Raw genomic sequence first — 21,419 nt, 5'->3', positions numbered from 1 at the left:
ATTACTAAACAAAGCGTCGCCTAATGCCTTCTCTCAAGGGTAATTTTCTTTTGAAGATCCATGGTTGTTACTGACAATATCTCTGAAGAGATAAATGCTGCTTCCACAGCTTAGTATTTACAGTGACTTCTAATACATTGCCTCACTGCTTTTAGCTGTGGAAATGTTCTGCCTGCAGGACCCTGTTGTTATGAAGATAGCACCCGTCATCTTCTAATCGAGTTATGAATTCCATTTGCAGGCCAACTGGTGTAACAAGTGTTCGTGCTAGTCTTACACACAAAGTGCTGGAAGACAAAGCATTATTTCGGGATTCAGCAGGAGGCAATTCAATGAATATCTTTGCATGTAATTAAACTATTAAAATGTGAACTTGAGTATGAATAATAGGCTGGCAGGGCTGGCATCTACGCCACCATTGTTTAAGCGTGTGCAGTCAGAGAGGTTAAGCATGTAATCTAAAGCTTGAAACATGATTTCAAGGAGAACAGCAAATTCTGAATTAAATGACAATGGTAACAAGGCTAAGAGAGCACTTCATTATTTTGTCTCTCTCTCTTGCAGGTGGATCTTTCCGTCACTTCCTTTGGCAAGTTTGTAAAGAGTTACAGAGCTCCTCACTCTCCCTTCTCCTGCTGTGCCCAAGCTCTGCAGTCAATAAGAACAAGGTGTGGTGTCTCAGTGCAAGAAATGAAGTTGCCTTTCCTTCCATGAATGCATGCGTTCAATGCCAGGTTGAGTGGGGTCTTGGCCATCCTGATCTAGTCGGTGGCACCCCTGCCCATGGCCGGGGGTTGGAGTGAGGTGATCTTTAAGGTCCCTTCCAACTGAGCAAATCCTCTCTTAGACAATTCAGTGGTATTCGTCTTGTTCAAACCACTATTTTCACAATCACGTTAATTTGTGGACCTGCAGGGTATGCATCAATTGTTAAATGTTGGTTTGTTTACTCATTTTTTATTTTTATTTTTATTTTTTCCTAAAGGGGAAGTACATTTTGACGCCGAGCCCTATAACCTATGCAGAGGAGCAGCTATTTCACTTCTTTGGGCAGCTTTTGGGTATTGCAATTCGCGCAGATGTTCCCCTGCCACTTGACCTCCTGCCCTCATTCTGGAAGACCCTGGTAGGAGAGCCACTGGATCCTGATGTTGATCTCCAGGAAGCTGACATCCTCACCTACAACTATGTAAAAAAATTTGAAAACGTAAGCAATTTTTTTTCTCTTTTCTTCAGGGCTTCCCCCATAAGCACGGTGTTCCACCAACAGCTACATTTACTGACTGGTAATGGTCAACTTTGCTGCTCGTAGTCACTTGAGCAGGGTCACAAAGTGTTTCAGTTTATTTTGTGTGCAGGATTTTACATCCTGATGAGCAGCTTTTCCAAATCAATCTGCCAGGTGCAGCAGGACTATTCAGCAGACTTCTGAAACGTTTACTGACACTCCACACTGCTAAACCAGGCAGTAACGAACCAAAGCAATTACTGCCTGTTGGTGTCGGTGATGTCTCCAGGCGATATAACCAATGCACCTCATACACCGTGCTGATACCTCACCTGAGTCACAGGGATGAGGTGCTGTGACATGTTGGTCATCGGGTACTGTTCCTGTCTTTTGTGGTAGATAAATGATGAGACTGAACTGGAAGCTCTGTGTGCAGAAATTGCTTCTCAGCATCTAGCGACAGAGAGCCCTGACTGCCCTAATAAGCCATGCTGCAAATTCACCTACCTGACCATGACAGGGGAAGAAGTGGAGCTTTGTCCCAGAGGCAGGCACGTTCCAGTGGGGTGAGTAACAGCTTCCTTGGCAGGATGTTGCAGTGGGTTACGTGCAAGAGAAGCATCTCTGGAATAATTTTCCCAGAGCCAAGCTCTCCCAAGAAGCTTTTGTAACCAGCTGAAGGCTACAACAAGCTGGGAACACTTCACATTTGTTGGCAGGAACTTGGGATCTCTGGCACTACTTGTTTTTGTTCTGTAAGAAATAGATGGCTGAGGAGCAGTGCTTATCGACTGCCTGCGGCTTAAGTAAACACCCACAGTTACAGGGCTTGTGAGAAATGGGTGATGTGAGTGTGAGAGAGGAGAAAGCTGAAGTGGACTTGAATTGGGAGGCATCAGAATGTAAATAGCTAAATGTCAGAGTCAATTATTCAAAACCAACCTCCCCATAAAACCCTCCTGTAAGTAACAGTTCGGGGATAGCACAGGTGGGTTCCTAAGCACTCTGCTTTCTTGTCTTGAATCTCTGCCCTTGCAGGTGGGAGAACAAGGATGTTTATGCAACTGCAATCAGGAGCTTGAGGATGCGTGAGCTGCAGACTCCGGAGTGCATGACTGCAGTGCGTGCGGGGCTTGGCTCTATCATTCCCCTGCAGCTTCTGACTACGCTGACCCCCCTTGAGATGGAGCTGAGGACGTGTGGGCTTCCATACATCAACCTGGAGTTTCTCAAGGTATGAAGAACTGCAGCGTCTTTGGCAAAACCTGCCCGACTGACAAGCAGAGGAGGATCTTTCCCCATGGAAGGTGTCAGAGAAGAACCTTCTGCTTGTTACACTGTGGTGGTGTGTATGGCACACTGCCCTGTACTTGGACACCCCTTTGTCCCCAGAGAAGTTTTTAAGATTTCACAGGTTTCAGGGAATAACAGTAGTGGGGCTTGTTCCAGAGAGGAATAATGAATTTATTTTTTTTTCGTGTGTATCAAATCTTAATTCCATCTCTGTTTTATCAAGCTTTACTTAATATTTGTTATTGAATTTAAGGGCTGAAAGAGCTGCTGCCCCTATTTCAAATAGCAGTTAACCTCTGGAAATCTAAAATTAATGTTCAACAGACAATTTCTGGTTCTAAATACTTTTATTTCAATACTATAAGAACTATGCCATTTCAAAAAAACTTTTGTATAGAATATTCTTATCAAAGAGCATCAGTATTGTTTTGTTTTCCTTAAGCAGCAGTGATGAACTGCACCAGTCCTGCATATTAAACAAAAAAGCAATGTATTCCACCAGCACTGCAGCGCAGGCAGACTAGGATGAGCCTGTAACAAAAGCTGATGGGTGGACAAGATACAAAACTGTGTGTATTAATGGTCTGCTGTGGTTGGATTTCTTAATGATTTTGAAAAGGCAGACAACTTTAGGGAGGGAGGTGCAGTTACCATCACCTTTTATCCTCTTAGTCTAAGTGAGGAAGATCTACCAAGGGAGAAGAAAGCAGCAGTGGATATTTTGTCTTTTTTCTGTTTTAGGCACACACCATGTACCAGGTGGGGCTGATGGAAACTGATCAGCACATCGAGTTTTTCTGGAGTGCGTTGGAGATGTTCACCCAGGAGGAACTCTGCAAGTTCATAAAGTTTGCCTGTAACCAGGAACGAATCCCCTTCACGTGTCCTTGCAAGGATGGAGGTCCCGACACTGCCCACGTCCCGCCTTACCCCATGAAAATTGCACCCCCTGACGGAGCTGCAGGTGTGTTTGCTGTCTCTGAAGGCACAGAAAATCAGTTCTGCTCACATCATGGTCCTAGTCTTCAGTTCCCCCTTTTTAATTTAAACATGGATTTAATTAACAAAAAAAAAAAAATTAAAAAGAGGCAGGTAGTTATGGCTACAAATAAGAAAAGAAACTATTTTTAAATCATGTAATTCTGTAAAAATAAATATCAAATATTAACTACTTAACACAGTGCCTTCTGGAGATGGTAAGATTTTCTGTATTTGTCTTGCACGCTTTTTAAACAATGGAACTAACAGAAATTGGCCTTAAAACTGGGCAAAAGGGACTGCACCATTTAGGGTTCGGAGAATTACGGAGAATTGTATTCTTTTGATATTTGTTCTTAAGAAGCATGGGGTGGGGAAGGATGCTTCTGGAGAATGAGGTGAAAAGCAGAGGATGTATTCAACCAGCTGGTGCTCCTTTCCCTGCAGGCTCTCCAGACTCGCGGTACATCCGTGTCGAGACGTGCATGTTTATGATCAAACTTCCTCAGTACTCCTCGCTGGACATAATGCTGGAGAAGCTGCGATACGCCATCCACTACCGGGAGGACCCACTCAGCGGCTGAGAGGACAAAGGGAACGCCTAGAGGTGACTCTGGATTGTTTCATAACTGCTAATGTTGGAACCCTTCAATTCACTTAAAAATACCTCCTGTAACACTGTGTGACAAGCTGGAGGTTAATTTATTTTCTGAACTTTTGTTCCCGTTACAATAATTACTGGAAGACTTACATTTTGTATTTGTAGATTTTGTGGTGGACTGGTTATTTTGCTGCCTTGTTTGTGGAATATTTGTAGGATAGTTTAGTAAAGACCAGTTTGTGTATAATTTAATTTTGAAAAACCTTTAAACATGTACATTTCTAATTTTGTAATTTAGAATGGTATTACCCATGCCAACACAACAAAAGTGAGGACGTTCTGAGTTTGGGAGAACTCAGGGGTAAAGGCTCATGGATCGCTCTCCCTCAAAACATTTCTGAGTACAAAGGGGAAGGAACCAGGGGAGGGAATCACCGCTGGGTGCCTGCCGGAGCTGAGCACAGTCCCTTTCCTTTCTGCAGTCAGAGAACGTGCAGGGCTTCCAGCACTTGCTTGAGTTTTAGAGCAGGAAAGGCTGCCAAACTGCATGCTTGTTTCCACCATTTTCTTGTAACTTTTTAATTATAAGCAAGCACACGGGGAGCTGCCACAATGAACGTGGGCTTTCAGCTGGACGCTTGTGATTAGGAAAGTTTATAACTGAGAGAACAGTGAAAGGGGCCGTAATTCAGTGGGGTTCTTGCCCTAGGTGTTCTTAAATGTCTGCTTTGCTTAGTACTAAAATAATTTCTTTATTGTAATTAAAATATTAGCAGAAACAAAATGGCTTCTCTCTGTATGGTGTAAGATACCACAGTTCAAGCTTACAATCTGTGACTTCACCCCGTCTCCAAATGAGCTTTCAGAATAATCACAGAGCTGTAGAGTTAGAGGACAGCCCAGGTCGGAAGGCACCTGGGAAGATCTCCAGGTCCAACCGTTCCTGGGCAAAGGGAGCCTGGATGAGCCCGTCCAACACCCAGTCCAGTCGCATCTTGCAGACCTCCGCTGATGGGGGTTCCACCACCACCCCTGGGGAGGCTGTTGCAGGGATTCATTGTTCTCACTCTAAAATCCTTGTTTTTTATACCAAGATGAAACCTTCCCCAGTGCAGCTTGTACCTGTTGCCCTGTCTCTTTTCCATGTGGCTCCCTGGGAGGGGAGAGCCTCCCGTTCTCTTTGCAGCCACCCTTTTAAGTACTGGAGCACTGTGCTGAGGTCCCACTGGAATCTTCTCCAGGGTGAACAGACTTAACACCCTTAGGATTTCCTGCCAGGGCAGGTTCTCCAGCACTTGGATCGTTGTGGCCCTCCTTTGGACCCTCTCCAGTCTGTCCTCATCTTTGTGGATTGTGGGGACCAGAACTGGGCACCGTGCTGCAGGGGCGGCCTGACAAGTGCTGAGTAAAACACCTGTAACTTGTATTTGTACTCAAAAGTGATTGATCTTTTGATCTAAGAGTAAATTATCCTAGAAAAGTGACACCTAAAAGGAGAGTGAGGTGAGGGGAAGGCAGAAGGTTATTTGGTTGAAGATAAAGCTTCTATTTTGTATGGAAAGATAATAGAAGACTATGGAGAGAGCGCAGTTCTCCAAGTTTAACTTTCTTGTTTCAAAGTATGTTCTGCAGTGGTTTCAAAACAGCACATCAACGTGTGCGTCTTCCTTTGCTCCTGTAGAAGCGTCGCACGGTAGTGGGAGCATTTAAAAGTCAGGCGTTGCTTTGTTAATCTCGTAGAGCCAGACACGAGTGAGAATTGCCTGCATGCTAAAGAACTGAAGAAAGCATTCTGAAACTACTGCTGTGCTCCTTGGCTTGATACTATATGTAAGTTAAGTGCCAGTACTGAGCCACGAGTTATTTATTTTTCTTCTGATGTGTTTGGTGCACATCAGCCACACGAGAGGTTTATGATGGTGTGCGTGTAACTGTACGTCAAGGTTGGTATTTTGTCTCTTTAGACGACAGCATACGCTAATTTGGCTTGTCAGTGGTCATGGGAATTGAAAAACCTGTATTTATTGTATATTATTGTGAATATTGGGAATTATGAGTGTGTGGTACTTGGAAGATAAAATGTGAGTGTGAGAGAAAAGCCTAAACAAGTGTGTATATTCTTGTTCTTCTGTGAGTGAATGGAAAGAAGTGTGTGCAACAGTTGTAGAGATAGTTGTTGGCATACAGAGTCTCCAAATCCTGTGCTTAGGAAAGCTGTTACCCTTCTATTGCGTATGTCCCTCCCTTTCACAGGAACAGATACATGTAGGAAGAATATTTACTCTTGAATCTTGTCCATTTCCTGGTAGAAGCATATGTGTAGCTGAGAAATCATTCAGAGTAAGTGCAACACAGGTAACATTTACAATGACAAAGGGGAAAACTGAGCAGAAGAAAGGGCTTGGGGCCATTTTTTCCCATCTCGGATGTGCATTCTCAAACAGGTGCTGTAAGGAAAAGGAAAGAGCGTCAACTGCATTTCATGGCAGAACTGGTGCTGCTGGCAGTGAGGTGGTTGGAGTTTCTTTCTGGTGATGGAAGTGCAATTGTGGTGTTGGTTTTCAATTAAATCTCTTTTCAAGCCCTTAATCCTTTGGGGGGACTTGCAGTGCAGTCAAATACCTCACGCGCAGGGGTTTGAGAACTCGGTATGCCAATGGTTCCAAGGCTATGATTACAGCTGTAAGATAACTGCTGCTTACGTCTGGCTTCTCCTTCCAGAGGGCACATTTGAGAGAAACATATCTGCATCTTGGCCCTGAAGAGTGTGCTGTAAAATTACTTGATAAGTATTTATTACAATTAATTATTTATGATTACAAATAACAAACTTAGTCAATGCTGTTTACACTTTGCTGTGTAAATTAAGCTCCTTATACAGGAAAATTATCACACTAATAAATAACCTTCATTGACTTTTTTTTGTCCTGAATACTACTATGATCCCGGTAAGAGGATAAGTTGTAGTGTTTGATGGGTTTTGTTTATTTTTTTTCGTTACTAGGAAGGAAGTGCTGCAGGGGTTTGGACTGTAGCACAAATGGCCTTTTAATTAAAAGCTTTTCTAATCATCATTACTTGTGCTTTAAATGAACTTGACATTGTCTGTAATAGGCTTGTTTGTCAAAACAAAGATTGGTTTGTGACTTTTTATATATACTCAGAATGTAAAATTATACTCAACAATGGAAAAACTCTGAAGCTGGGTATTAGTTCTAGCTTGGTGTGTGTCCATCTCGGTACCGTACACAGCATTAACCTGTTAAGTGCTCTTGGCCATACAGTGTACACTGCATAAAGGAGATTCTTAACATCCCTTTAGATGTATTGTGTCCTTATTTGGGGCTGGAAATAATACAAGAAATCCTCCTGTGATGAAGCTGTACTGATGCAGATTAGAACTACGAGAAATGAAATTGCAGCCCACCTGCTTTTATGGGTAAATACACTGTAATTTATATTTACTTGCAAGAGGAATGTAAATATTTTGTACAAAAGGAAAAGCAAGTAAAATGATTGTTAACACTTCTCTTAATGGAGAAAGTGCACTATTTCTTAGGCATGAGAAATAATGCAACCTAAGCCATGGTGTCAGCTCAGTAGTTTTTCATACTAACAGTACCTGAACCAAGCCATCCTGCTACCTTCTCCTAAAATAGCAGAGCCAGTGTAGGTTCCTTTATCTTGCCAGTTTTCCCCGGAACTGCCATTGCAAGGTTGGTTACCACCTGTTTTTTAATACATTTATTCTGCTTTTCTTGTATAAATAAACACTTACATTTTGGTGGAAGCATCCGTAAGATGTCTTTATTTTAGAACCAGGATCCTCTCAGTCTTGTTCCACGCCGCAGCTGCTGTGACACCGCTGGCAGCAGAGCCCTCAGCATACAGCGAGGCCTCTAATGCCAGCCTTGCCCTAGAAGAGTGACTGGCTAACGAGCCCTGCTAATCCCCAGCTGCTGTACCCAGGTAATAGCCTTAGGCTGCAGCCCACAGTCATTATCTAAGCTCTGCCTGCTCCAGCCTGTGCATTACTAATTCCCTTACGCTGTGCCAAAGCACAGGGGATGCTAACAGCGCTCATAGAGCACATTGACAAAGACCTGGTGCAGGTAATAATGGAACACAAATTAACAAAGCCTGCTCGGCATGATTCTGAATAGGTTGTCATTAAGCCTGCAGTGATGAAACACTCTCACAGAGCATTTGCACGCCCTTCTGCAGTGCAACAGCGCTTCGTGCAAGAGATTTCACTGCACAACATTTCAGGGTCTCATTAGATAAATTTTATTACAAGGAGTTTAAAAAGCACTGACTAATACAGCATTAAAAAGCATTTCACTACGCCAGCCTGGGATCAGAGCTCACCCACCACGGAACTCGGGGTTCCCCCAGCCACATCCAGGACACGCAGCGAGGGCGCAGCCCCCACCACAGCACAAGGACCCAGCATAAAGCCTGAGGAGCAGGCTCAGTAACGCCTCCACTGCCCCTGAGAGCAAAGCAAACAAAACCCCACTGTTGGATCCCTGAGCCCAGGCTGCGTTACAGAGACCAGCCCCTGCACAGCACCCAGTGTGCTCCCGTGCACCAACCCCACACCTTTTGGATGAGGGTCTCCCAGCCCCAAGCCCCCCTCATCCCCTACCACGTCCTGGCTGGGAGCTCGCTGTGGTTTTCTCCATCCAGCGCTGCTGGCTGCAGAGTAAGTAGCACACGAGGGGCAGGGAGCATGCTTACAGAAAGGGCGAAGAAACTCTCCTTCAGAGGGTGTTGCAAAAAGCCCCATGGAAACACGGACGATGGGGGGCTCTAGGCAGGAGCCCATTAGCAAATACGCAGCTTGGGATGTTGCTTAGTGTAGGTCACAGAAGTAAAAACCTGTAGTATACTCTCACAAATTAAAAATACATATAAAATGATCACTGCCCATAAAAATTTAAATTCATATAAAGTCTCCAATGACATGGCAATACAGCAATTACTTGCACTCAGATAAATAAGTACTATAGTGCATAGTAAGAGTGCGTAGAGTGCTAGGCATGGTTTTCATACGTGGTAGGTCACTTGTCCTCCAGGTAACCAAATTCAGGGCTCTGGGGTTTTGCCTAAAGGAGAGGTGAAAAAAATGCTATTTTCAAGGAGTACTGGATAAAAAGCAATGGAATAAAACCTCACTGAAGCAGAAAGGACTGCAAGTAGCTCATCAGCCTGCCACGATCTCTGCAGCACGAGGCAGGTGGACGGCTCCCCTCAGCACCAACATGAGGGATAACCACCAGCAAACATTCTCTCTTCCTAACCAGTCCCACTCAACAGGATGAGCCCAGCAAATCAACAGCACATTAAGCAACAGCACACTTTGCTCATTAACACATTTGAATACTGAAAAACTGAAGAGCTGGCTGCTGAGGTACTCTGAAACAGAGGCATTGAGAGCACAGAGCAGAGCACCACTCGCCCTTACCTTGACGTTCCTGCTCCTCAAGCCGCCTGGCACATCCGACAGCCCCAGACTCCTCCCTCCTTCATTTCTGAAGCTGCAGAGGAAGAACAGGGACACTTTCAGACAAAGCAGGCAAGCTTTTGCTCTCACTGCCAAATAAGCACAGTCTCTCCCCACCAGGGAGTCCAGAAGCTCTAGGGAAAAGCCCTCAATTCTCCTGAATCTTAACAGTTATTTCTGTAGCAGATGACCCAAACCCTCTATTGCGTTGCCTTCAGGAACCTCAGCGATGCACATGCACTGCAGGAAAAAACTAACAAAATGTAAGAAAAACCACAGGTGATTCAGGCTACTTCTAAAGCAAGCAGGATTAAGCAGCAAAGGAAGTAGGCATTGAGCCATGAAGGCATCACAAAAAAATTTGTATTTATGGCAGCTGCTTGAAGCAGTTTTCAGGACCTCAGCAAGCAAAGGCGTTACCTGCGCCGGGTTGGAGAAGTACCCGAGAAGCCAGACGTGAAGGCTTCTGCATGGAAGCTGGGGCTCGGTCTCACGCGTGGCGCTGTCCCGCCAGGTTCGCCTGCACCTCTGCTCTTCTGCCTCCCCTCATTCCCGGCCACCTTCCTTGGCTTCCCCCTCGTGCTCAGAGCCTCACCGGCTCTCACCGTTCCCGACGAGCTCAGTGGTGCGTTCCTGGCGTTTGCCGCGTTGCTCAGCGACCTTGGCCCGCGCGCAGGGTAACTGAGCCTCTGCTGCCTGAAGCCTTCCATGCACCGAGGAGAAACATCTCCTGAAAGGACACCAAGGGAGCAATTCAGGAACAGTAAATGCAAAATGTGTTCACATCACAGAACTAGACCTAACTTCCAGTCCTGCAGCACAGCTGAGAGCTGTAAGGATACCGAGTTTCAGAGATTTAATCCTTCCGTGTAAAACTAGAGCAATGGGAGGTGACTGAAGACTTCAACATTTTGGAGACAGAAAAAGATAACATCTACTCAGCTTGGAACACAAACAGTGCTCCTGGAAGTGTAAAGGAAAGCACTGTGCATAAAAATCTGTGTGTTGCCCACACCTTGATGCCTGATGCGCCTCCGAACCAGCTCTGGCGATTCTCTTCTCTCCCTGTTGTCTTGAGGAGACGCCGACTGCTGCGATGGGAAGCTGCCAGCTGGGCTGGCTGTGGCTGGGCGCAAGTCACACTGATCCTAGGGCAAACCACAGGGATTTAAATGACAGCTCCTTCAAATTTATTCTTGTAAAAACATCACAAAGCATCACCCTCCAAAAGCACTAAGGTTTTTAGGAAGAGGCATACACTGGATTGTTGTGTGAGAGAACGTGTGGGTATCACAGAGCTTAGGAGAAGTTGCTCACTACCACAGGACCTAAGGAAAAGTGGGCCTGGCAGCATCAGGCAGCCCTGCTGAACAGAACCACCCTGCAGTGCAGGGCCTCGCTGCCAACCACCTGGTGACCATACGGTCTGTTACGGGGTGTTCTGAATAAGCACTAAAGCACCAAGCGGCCTACTTGGCACCTGTCCATCGTTCTTAAAAAGCAGCAGCAGTTCCAGCAGTACCAAGAGCTGGTGTGCTTTCTGTAGTAGAAGAGGCAGCGACGTATGGAAGAAGCAGAATACCCGAAAAAGCAACCTGCAGCATCCATCACTTCATAAAGGCACCACTTCTCTCTCAGGCCCAGCTTCAGATACATTCATGCTTTCACCTGTACTCTCTCTTTACCTTTTACCCTCCAAGGCATTTCTCTACTTCCCACATTTGCAGTCTGTGTTGTCTCCTTCCTCTCTTACCTACCCAGGGTATAGGCTTGCACACCTCTCCCCCCTTAGTTTCGATTCACACATCCTGGTTTCAGCCTAACTTTCACACACAGCTCAAACATTTAGGCCCTGAAATTGCACAGTATTTCTTTCAGTTTCCATATGAGCTTTCAAAGTGATTGTTCTTTTTTCAGTAAGAGCCCCAGCATACCGCAACAGTTCAGACAGAACCAAGAGGCTTCAGGAAGACCCGATACAGGGGACAGTTACACTGATTCCTGAAATGTCCCACCCCCAAAGGCACAGCACTTGGAATACTTCTTGAACAACTACATGCAGCAGAACGGATCGAGGTCTGTCTGTTACCTGATGATGGAAGAGGATCTCCTCTTCTAGTTGGATGCCACAGAACTCACAGGGAATGATAATGTTTGCTTCTGCCTGGACAGCTTGGTGCTGGGGTGAATAAACAGACCTACAGCTTCTGGAACCAAGGTCTTGCAGCCCATCGTATTTCCGTGGGTTTGGAGAGGAGCTTCTTTTACTGAACGAGGCAAAGGCACTTGCTGGGTTACAACCTGTCTGTTAGGCAATTAAAACAGAAAAGTTAGATACCACATTAAGCATACATGGGTTTTAAAAAACATGCTATGCAAAGATACAATTGCTAGGCTTCTGACAGTATCACCGAGTGAACACTGCGCCCTTGTTCAGTCACGGTGACATTAAAAAGGCTCAACTGCAAGCCCCTGGATACAGCACAAAGAGAAGTACTACACCTGATGAAGAATCAGATCTTCAGCAGGGTAGAGCTCCTCACAAAACTCACACGGCAACATGATCTCATCACCTGCAAAGTAAGGACAGTTATATCCTCTACCACAAAAAAGTCAGCTGCAATCGGACCAACTCAGCTTCAGAATTCCTAAGCGACAGATCTGTTGTGCCACAGGACAGCAGCCAGAGCAACTGCTGAGGAAGCAGTTACTTTAGTCCCACTTGCTGAATTTCACAAGCAAGTTTCACATCACCCAGAGTCAGAACAATCTTTTGGGGTCAGAAATGTATTAAATGGTTTGACACACGAGCATATTACCACCTCAGGTAAACCCTTTTGCACTGTTTTTCCTTTCAAAATAAACCGGCACTTTAGGGCTCACCCGGGTCTCCCTTCCCTGTCAGCTACAATTGCTATAAATCTCTCACCACTTTGTTTCTAAAAATCCCCCGAGAACAACATCAAGTTGGGTACACAAGCGCTTCATTTGGAACTGAAGGCACTGCTGCATCCCTGGAATAGCATCACCACCTTTCCCTTTGCTGTTCCAAACTGTTCTGATTTAAAAAGAATTTTTTTATGAACATATCAAGATCAAAGATCCATTATAGCTTTTATTTCTTCTTCCCTTGCTGTCTTTAGCTTCTTTCTAAGAGGTATTACTATTTTTGAGGAAGAAAAAATTTAAAGAAAAAAAGTCTAGAATATGGTCTTCATGGAGTATCTAATCTCCTATGCATTAGATATCTAAAAATGATTTAGAGGGAGTCTCAAAGGCTCATTTTGATGTTTTAAAGACATCGATAGACAATCTTCAGCACTCTGAACCCAAGAACTCTCTTTCTCTCCTCCCTCAAACTTTCAGAGAAAACAAACAGCATTTATACTTACTTTTTACGTGGTTTGAAGTGCTAAGAGACAATAAAGAGTCACAAGAAAAGATATTTGAGTTGTCTGTTTCATCAGGGCAGGCAGATGGCACAGACTCTTTGGTGTAGTAGTGTTCCCAGAAGTCACTGTCAATTTCTGCTGCAGCATCGTTGTGAGGATTCTCACTTTGCAGGCTAAGGGCCAGCATGTAGTCTAAATTGGCGTTCCGCTCTCCATAGAGTGAGTTAGTGTTTTTATTTCTCTCCCACTGCTCCAGTTCATGCTCTTCAAAATATAAATATCATAAATTTTAGAGAACGTTAAGCCTGCAACAAGCAGCTCACTTAAGTACGTCACACTAGTTCAACCAAGAGTGCTTCACACATGGACGCTCAAGGAGTTCAGTGCTTCAAAACCTAGGATACTCCTCATACTGACTGGGAGGAGGGAGGAAAGCAGTCATCCTATTTCTGTTTGTAACAAGCAGAAAGGGGGGGAAAAAAAAAACGTTTGTCTTACACCAAAAGCTCAGGTAAGGGCTGAGCCTAAGTGTGATGGGAGCTAGACAAAATCACAGAGGAAAGCTCTGTAACCTACCCTCAGTTGTAACACTGTGGTCCGGGCCTTTTCTTCAAGATACTGGTGGGGAAACTAACTGCTTGGAGTACTACACCTGACAGCAGGGGGGATTACACACGTACAAAAGAAAAAACCCCAAAACATTTCCTGGTAGTAAAGTTATGCTGAAAACAGCACTGTTCAGAACAGCACCCAAGACAGAGCTGCTGGTGTCCAAAGAAAGGCTCAGCTCCCCCCTATGCTGCCGTATTTCCAGCATCGCTGGCATTTCACTTGTCCTGATTACACCAGAATTTTACCCAAAGCTTACAACATGCATACAAATCCTAACTGTGAGCACAGCTTGGGATTCAACACAAGTTGACGAGTTACAGCTCTCCACGCCTTTAGCTCCATGAACTAAGCCCAGAAGTTATTTCTACAAGCCAGGCAGTCTCCTACAGCAGACTGTAATTTAGTGTTCTGCAGTGTTAAACCCTCCGAGCGGCCCACACCACAAAGCAGAGCACACTTTTAGCTGAGAGCTCATGGAAAGGGCATGTCTGAAACGTGACAGGCCCCTCGGCACGTGGAGCTAGGAGATTAGAGGCTTAGGAGCGAGCAGAGGCATTTCTACCAGTCTCAGCTACGTCCAGGCAGGCTGTTATTGCAGAGACGCTGCGCACTAGGTGTGTGAACCCGCACACAGATCTTACCTCCCCTTCTACTTAACTGAAGAAGAGGCAGCTGCTAAATAAAAATTGACAGAATTTGCAGTGAGCAAACAAATCCAATTTCACTTTTAAGCTACACACTCTGAGACAATAGAAGAGGCAGCAGATTGGGCTTTCGCACCGGGTATCTCAGCACTCCTCTGACTAGGAGGCTGATATATTTGCAGTTCTGTTCCACAGCAAAACAGTAGCAGTCACATTGCCTCCACAGCTTTCATTACTAAGTATTCTCTCATAAATCAGTTACAAAGCCTTTCACTTGGGTCAGCTGTCAAATTAAAAGCAAATGATTACTCCCATCTACACCTTACCTTGACTTTGACTTCTTTGTACTGCTGAAACATTTCTTCTCCTAATGTCCTTAATTGCTTTGTCTCCTACACAGCTGCTATAAATCTGCCTTTCTAGCACCCTGGGCATTCTCCACAAGGGCCCGGGGTAGTTATCTGATCTCAGCTGGTTTCTAATGTCTCGAAGGGCGCGCAAGTGCGCATCCGCATCCTCGTCCTCAAAGCGAGGCACTGTTCTGCTTACTCTGGCTTGTTTCACCTCTTTCCCACAGACTCGAGGGTGCTCTTTCAGGTCTTTTACCATTATGTTAAGACCACACCCACTACATATCTCAGTCCTAGCTCCACAGTAACTTTCATGATCCTGAAGCTTATTGAAAGGAAGCTGGATGTCACAATGCTGGCAGACCGCAGGACGCAAGGGGCACGCTGATGCCTAAAAAAAGAAAGAGAGATTATTCTTCACGCATGGAAAACTGAGGCAGAGCTGGGGGAGGTTCTCAGTTTGCTGGAGAGCTGAGCTGCCTATTGTTTCTTTAGCCAGATACAAAGCTACACCGAAAAGCAGCCTGAAATAAGATACTACGTGAGAAATAAAAGAACAGCACGTTGTATAACCTGTGTGCTCATAAAGATGCCAGCTGAAGAACTCCAAATATTCAGAATATTGTCTAAGTTTGTAATGCTTGAACAGCAAATTCACACAGTGCTTTTTGAAGCTAGAGTTAGATGCAGTATTTATAACCAGCACCAGCCACGTTTCATTGAGTACAGCTGTGTTAGTTTGTGTTATTGTTATATTGGGGAGCAGATTTACAGCACATTTACTGCACACGAACTTGCAGGATGAACTACTTCCAGTCCTCTGGACTGGACATATCTTCAAATAAAGTAATTTTATTCCTCACCAATAAACAGACCTGCAGGGCACTTCCAAAATTATCTTTAAATGAGCCCAAAGGAAGGTAAAATACCAAAATATATAGCAAGATTGACTATGGCAGCAGAGAACTGGATTCAATAACTCAGAAATACCACCGTGTCCTGTTTTAGTTCATTTTGCAAGTTTTTTAAAAGTCTGTTTGGACACAACAATGTAGTAAAACACACAATGACAGCAACAGAGACAGAAATGCATAATGTTAATGGAATGAAAAAAATGAGTTAGTTGCAGCCTGTACTTCTGAAGTATTACACCTCATTTTTCATCTTAATCACCAACAAGAACAAATACACCGCTTTGATGTGAAGGCTTGAGCCATTTCCCACCACATTCTTCCAAAGTGTGTGAATTTAGAAAGCATGGTTAAATAAAAGTGCTGCATAAATCACGGGTTGGAATCCAGGTCTTTGCTGACAGAAAGACTCAGGAATCAGTGCTTGGAAATACCAGAATATCTTCCAAGTGTACGTAATTATAAAGTGCACCAACCTCATGATCCTCCAAGAGGCTTTTTTCTACCTTCATGCCACACTTGCAGGTAACCTGCAATAAACAGATCTCATCACATTAACTGCCACAGGAATCAGCAACTTTAGGGGAGAACCGTGCTCATCACCTGCACGTGTTCCGACTCGATGTGGTTCTTCATTTCGGACTTGGGGATCGACTCATTGCAGTAGCGACACACTTCGAGGTTTCTGCTACAGTGGATTTCATGAATGGTGAAATTGGGAACAGGAATATCCTTTTTGCTACAAGAAGAATCACAGAGGTTAGGTTTCAGAAAACATACTGACAACAATTTTAAGCTTTTTTTTCAAAAAGCTTTCATACGTTTGTTTCTTTATAGGATTTCGTAGTTTATAGAACCAAGCACCTAAAAAACAATGAGCCCACCAGGCTTCTAGGTTCCTGTGTAGTCAGGATATGAATGTATTCAACATACAAAGGTCACAAATTAAGCATGAAGATTCATGGTGGATTAGTTTCTTTATGTGAAAGATACATTTTACAGCATACAGAAGTTATCACCAGGTTTGAGTTAAATTGGAGAAAATAAAAGTTTCTTCCTGAAAAGAAAGGCACAGCTTCTCATAGCTCGGCAATAAGTCCAACACTGGAAAAATTCAGTAACTGATTCCGTTGTGCTGGATCTTTACCTGTACAGCCTACTGCTTTTACCTTTCCCTGCCACAAGGACAAAACGCTACATCTGATCGCTTTTCTCCCCTGCCAGGCCCCCAGAAGCAAACAGCCTGACAAACAACAAAGTCCAGCAGCGGCGCCTACGCTGCACGTAACTTCTGGCAACCAAACCAGATGGACACTGCAAAAAACTGTTTAGATTCCAATGTCCTCTTCAGAAAAAAAGAAAACACGTGATGTTTAGTTGCTGGTATTTAAGATGCAACTTCTGAAATGACACCGTTATCAATAAATGTTTACCAACGCTGGAGCTTCTGAGGGGTGATAACTTATCAGAGGAAAACAACTGACACTTCACATGCACCTACTGATTTTTTTTAATTTTTTTTTTTTTTTTTTACATCTTTGCTTTTGAGCCACACAACTGCGAGGAAACCTTCACGCCGTGTACTTCCCACCCTCCTCACTGCCAGCCAAGCCTCCCTTTTTATCCCAACGCCTCCGTTTCAGCCCAGGTGCGTCAGGAGGGTGAGTAACGGTTGTGCAAACCGCTCTGCGCCTGCACAGAGGAACCACCCCGGCCCCTCTCCCAGCCTGACCGCCGCCTCCCGGCTCCCCGCCGCCCGGTTTCGTTCGGTTTCGTTTCTTACCAGTTGCCGCACAGCCGGGTTTCCCCCTCCGGCACCGCAGCCGTGGCCATTTTGGGGGCGAGAGCTGAAGGAGAGGTCGGGTCAGCGGCACCCGCGGCACCCAGCGGCCCCCACACGACCGCCGCCCGCTCCCCTCAGGCCCCGGTCAGGCCCCGGTGCCCCCCGCAGCTCCCGTAGCCCCCCACAGCCGCCAACCCCGAGCCCGCCCGGTTCTGGGGGCTCCGTGCCCGCTCCCCAAAACGCCTCAGCGGCCCCCGAGGGCTCCTCGCCCTCAGCAGGGGGCGAGACCCCGGCCCTCCCCCCCTCAGGGCCCGGCGCCCCCCGCCCCTCACCCGGCTCCTCCGTCAGCCGCCGCCGGGCCCGGTCTCGCGCTTCCGACCGGCCCCGCCGCGCCCGCCTCCCGCCTCCCCATTGGTCGGTGGCAAGCCCCCGCCGCCAGCTGATTGGTCTAAGCGGGTGCCAGTCACCGCTCGAACGGCCCTGGGTGCCGATTGGCTGGCGCAGACGTCACCGGGCTGAGGGCTCCGCCCCCCCCCGTGGGGATTTGAAGTTTGGCCCCGCCCCCCGCCTGAGGCGATTTGGGGTTGGGAGGGGGGGGCATCGCCTCACGGCCCGCAGGCCTCGCGCCTCGAGCAATCCGGCTCTGTGTATAAATACATAAATAAATATAAACATTTAAACGTATATATAAACATTTAAACACATGTATAAACAAAATACATGTTTACACACGTGCCCCTTCCAAAACCAGCTCGCTCCTGTACCTAAGCCAGCCCCACCACGGCTCCCCAGCCACCTCAGTGGTGCGGCACAGGTCACTGCTTCCAGAGGTTTTTGCCTTCCTGAACCAAACCCTGGCTCCTCTCACGTCTCAGATCTGTTGCCGAGCTGTTCCTGTGGCCTGGCCTGCCGCCCCTCCAAACCAAAATGCCTCGTTCTTGAGTAAAAGTGCATAAAAACAGACCCATTCCCTGTCCCCGATGGGCCAAAGGGCTGTAAAGCGGCCGGCGGTACCTCACCTAATCGCAGCACCGCGGCATACTCTGAATTCCAGGATCAAACGCTGAGCAAAAGAAATCAAACTCCTTGACAGGTCTTCACGTTAAACTTCAAGAAGATTGCAGGTAACCAAGCATGACCGTGTAACAGGCTACAGAGCAGAATACAGCACAGCACTTAAAAGGGTGAAGTGACAATTTTGAAAAAGGCTACGCTATAAAATTCATAACCTTCATTACTTTGAAGCCCCGATTTTTCACTTTGATGCCTTTTTAGGTGCCAGTAAACCGTAATAATGTATTTTCTCAGTTTTTGATTCTATTCCCTCCTGTACTGGGCTTGGGAGAGAATCTATACCTCAGGAGAGAAGCTAACTGCATTTAAGATGCATCAAGAGAGTGTTTTCAAAGCACATCCTGAAGCAAACCAATGCCTCTGTCTCAAGGCACAAGGAAGAGATGAGCAGACCACGCGAACACCTCACACGTCTGGGCGTTAAGTTCCGCATTTTGTTAGAAGGCATCTAGAAGGGTTTTTTTCCACATGAAGTTCTCGAGGAAAATTCCTCTCCCACACAGCACACAAGGTGCGATGTCCGCAGGGTACACACGCCGCTGAACTTTGCGGGCACAAGGTTTTGGGAGGCCAGGAAAGGATCTTGTGGATGGGTGCCTGGGGGAAAGCACCATGGGAGCCACCCCGCCAGCACAAGTTAATCCCCTGCAAGACTTGTCTTCAATAGGGAAGTGAAACAACCTCTGGTCAAACCCAGCTTTAACTTAAAAATGCTTGCTAGCAAGTGCTGCTAATTGTGTAATCATCTAGAAGGAATCCAACTTCTCGAAACAACTGCAACCACTGACAAACTTCCTTGCTCCTGCTTGCAGCCCTCATCTGAAGAGGCACTATCTTGAGAACAAAAGGTCACTGAGGCGTTATAAGCCCTTGAAATAAAGGAACTGGCTTGTGAAGATTTCTGTGTATTGTTTTTCCTTCCCCAAGTAAAACCTCTGTTTTCTGAAAAATGCATTGAACTAAGCAACTCCACATCAGGGACTCCACCAAAATTCCCCAGAGTGGATGAATTTCTCACAGTGTCATTCCTATGGCTTGGCTGTGAATGTTTGACTTCCTATTACTAGTCTATTCATTAAATGGTGAATTTCTCCATTAATTCCATTAAAATTTACCATGAAAGAATGGTAACACTCAGAGCATCCTAATCTCCCACATCATGTTCCTCTTGGTGGTAAAGTTGGACTCCTCTGTGAAACCGAGTTTCTGGTTTCAAAAAAATTACCTCCCATATTTACAAAGGAAAAAGTCTAACACCTTTACTATGGTCTCGAGATGTGCCAGTGTTCTTAAAACCTTAAAACTTCAAGAAAAACAAAAAGCATCAGTTTTGGCACTGTCTCACAGGTAAACCACGTCTGTGCCAGGCTCTTCCGAGAACCTGGCAGGGGCCATCAGGAGAGCGCAGCCCCTCAGGCTCTTTGTTCAGGGACATGGGACGTGCTGGCAGGGTGCGGCACGCAGCTGCGGATGGCACAGATTTCAGCACTGACAAGCAGATGCAAGTTAATCACGTTAATAACCCAGCCAGGATCAGGCATTGCTCCCTGAGTAATGCCTCACCTTGCCTTTTCTAAAACCTAAAGCAAACACAAGCCTGAGCTCAGAAAAGAATGGAGCTGAGTTTCTGTGAGTAACAGCAGGAAGAAAGGGAGTTGGTGATCTGTGCTGGAAAAGGTCTCTGCAAAAGCGAGTTTTGCAATCTACAGGCACAGTTTCTACAAAAGAACGAAAAAGAAGCAAATAGTCACTATATAATTTTTTCAGAGAAATGATAATTATATCAAGTAAAAATTACAAAATGAGTTTCCCAAGAAACTAAGGATTGAACATTAAATTGAACAGAACAACAACTCCTGACAGTAGTTCTACTTGTATACACTGTCACTGCGTCCATCACGAAATGGGTGCTCACACAGAGCTAACCATCTTTTTTTTTTTTTTTTGCATCCACAAATACTACCTAATGAGCACAGAGAGTTTATCTAATTCAGTATTTGTTCTCAGCTGTCAGTCAAACTTATAATAGGTAAGGGAAAAAAAGATTACCTAGAGGATGACATCCATCTTTACACTCCTTTCTCCCTAAGTGAAAGAACACGTGCTTTGTCTTTACCACATTCAAGATGCAGGCAGATAGAAGATGAGTAATGACTAATACAGTCAATCAGATCTAAATACCACGGAGAGTTTAAGTTATAAAGCCAAATTATAACTCAACTTACACAATGTTTTACAGGTTTCTGAGGTCCAGTCAGTATCTATCACTCCTCTTCAAGCTCTAGTTAGACACATCCTGCAATACAGCATTAATTTATTCCCATAGGTTCCTACTAAAGGCAAAGTATGCCTGCTATTTTATGAATTGCTGACTTCTTGCCAACACGCGTGCTACGGTCTGTGCACAGCGTGGCCGAGCGCAGCTCACAAAGGCCACACGTGCTGCTTGTTCTCAGCTTATCCAGCAGCATTTAGCCTGGCAGGGAGCAGCGTGAAGCCGTGACGTGTGCCGGGAGTGCAAGGCAAGCACTGCTGAGTGCAGCTGGACCAGTCAGGGCACATGAACTAAATAAAATGAACTAAATAAAACAAACTAAATAAAATGCACTAAATAAAATGAACTAAATAAAATGAAGTAAATAAAGTGAACTAAATAAAATGAACTAAACAAACTCTAAGCCTGACCCCCCGCTCCTATAGAGGCTCTCAGTTCGGCGCAGTTGAGCTGAATTTTCACACACCTTACCAGGCGGGCTCGTCATCCCCACCTCCACACCCGAGAGCCCCCAAAACCACACAAGGCGGCAATTTCGCGGCCGAAAAACCCCCAAAGCGGGGCCAAACCCATAGCCAGCAGGGCACGGGCGGCTACAGGGGGGCACACCAGGGCGCTCCGACGGAGCCCCCTACACGGACCCAGGGCTGCTGACTGCAAAGAAGTGAACAAAATAGAAGGGGATAGAAAGGAAGAGAAGGACGAGACACCCCCAGAAGCTCGGGGCACCCCCTGAAGCTCGGGACCCCCCTCCCCGTGTGGCGGCGCTGCG

At 45.7% G+C, this 21,419-nt stretch overlaps 2 protein-coding genes across 3 annotated transcripts in view; one reads left to right on the top strand and one right to left on the bottom strand.

The window, feature by feature from the left end:
* HECTD4 (HECT domain E3 ubiquitin protein ligase 4) overlaps nt 1–7,917 on the top strand; it is a 70,484-nt gene extending 62,567 nt beyond the window's left edge. For both annotated transcript variants that reach the window (XM_084297318.1, XM_084297319.1), the window contains 6 exons: nt 565–668; nt 986–1,207; nt 1,628–1,794; nt 2,267–2,462; nt 3,263–3,485; nt 3,947–7,917. In XM_084297318.1, coding sequence (XP_084153444.1) covers nt 565–668; nt 986–1,207; nt 1,628–1,794; nt 2,267–2,462; nt 3,263–3,485; nt 3,947–4,083 — 1,049 coding nt within the window. In that variant the 3' untranslated portion in view covers nt 4,084–7,917. The remainder of the gene's footprint in view (nt 1–564; nt 669–985; nt 1,208–1,627; nt 1,795–2,266; nt 2,463–3,262; nt 3,486–3,946) is intronic.
* Nucleotides 7,918–8,378: 461 nt separating this feature from the next.
* TRAFD1 (TRAF-type zinc finger domain containing 1) lies at nt 8,379–17,693 on the bottom strand. The gene is made up of 12 exons (XM_084296967.1): nt 17,631–17,693; nt 17,299–17,362; nt 16,119–16,254; nt 15,992–16,045; nt 14,581–14,995; nt 12,999–13,262; nt 12,109–12,179; nt 11,696–11,911; nt 10,622–10,754; nt 10,027–10,336; nt 9,568–9,640; nt 8,379–9,208 (listed from the first exon to the last, which is right to left on the bottom strand). The coding sequence occupies exons 2-12, from the start codon at nt 17,346–17,348 to the stop codon at nt 9,164–9,166; spliced, it is 1,767 nt and encodes a 588-aa protein (XP_084153093.1). The 5' UTR covers nt 17,349–17,362; nt 17,631–17,693; the 3' UTR covers nt 8,379–9,163.
* Nucleotides 17,694–21,419: the final 3,726 nt, after the last annotated feature.

The sequence above is a fragment of the Netta rufina genome, assembly GCF_964035555.1.
Source record: "Netta rufina genome assembly, chromosome: 17".
In the NCBI taxonomy this organism is placed as follows: Eukaryota; Metazoa; Chordata; class Aves; order Anseriformes; family Anatidae; genus Netta; species Netta rufina.
This window is presented reverse-complemented; position numbering and strand designations above follow the sequence as displayed.

Coding starts and splice junctions, on each gene's coding strand:
- TRAFD1 (XM_084296967.1), bottom strand. CDS start 17,348: ATGGCCACGGCTGCGGTGCCGGAGGGGGAAACCCGGCTGTGCGGCAAC. Junction 16,255..17,298: donor ACCCGGCTGTGCGGCAACTG/GTAAGAAACGAA, acceptor TTCTTCTTGTAG/CAAAAAGGATATTCCTGTTC. Junction 16,046..16,118: donor TCGAGTCGGAACACGTGCAG/GTGATGAGCACG, acceptor TGTTTATTGCAG/GTTACCTGCAAGTGTGGCAT.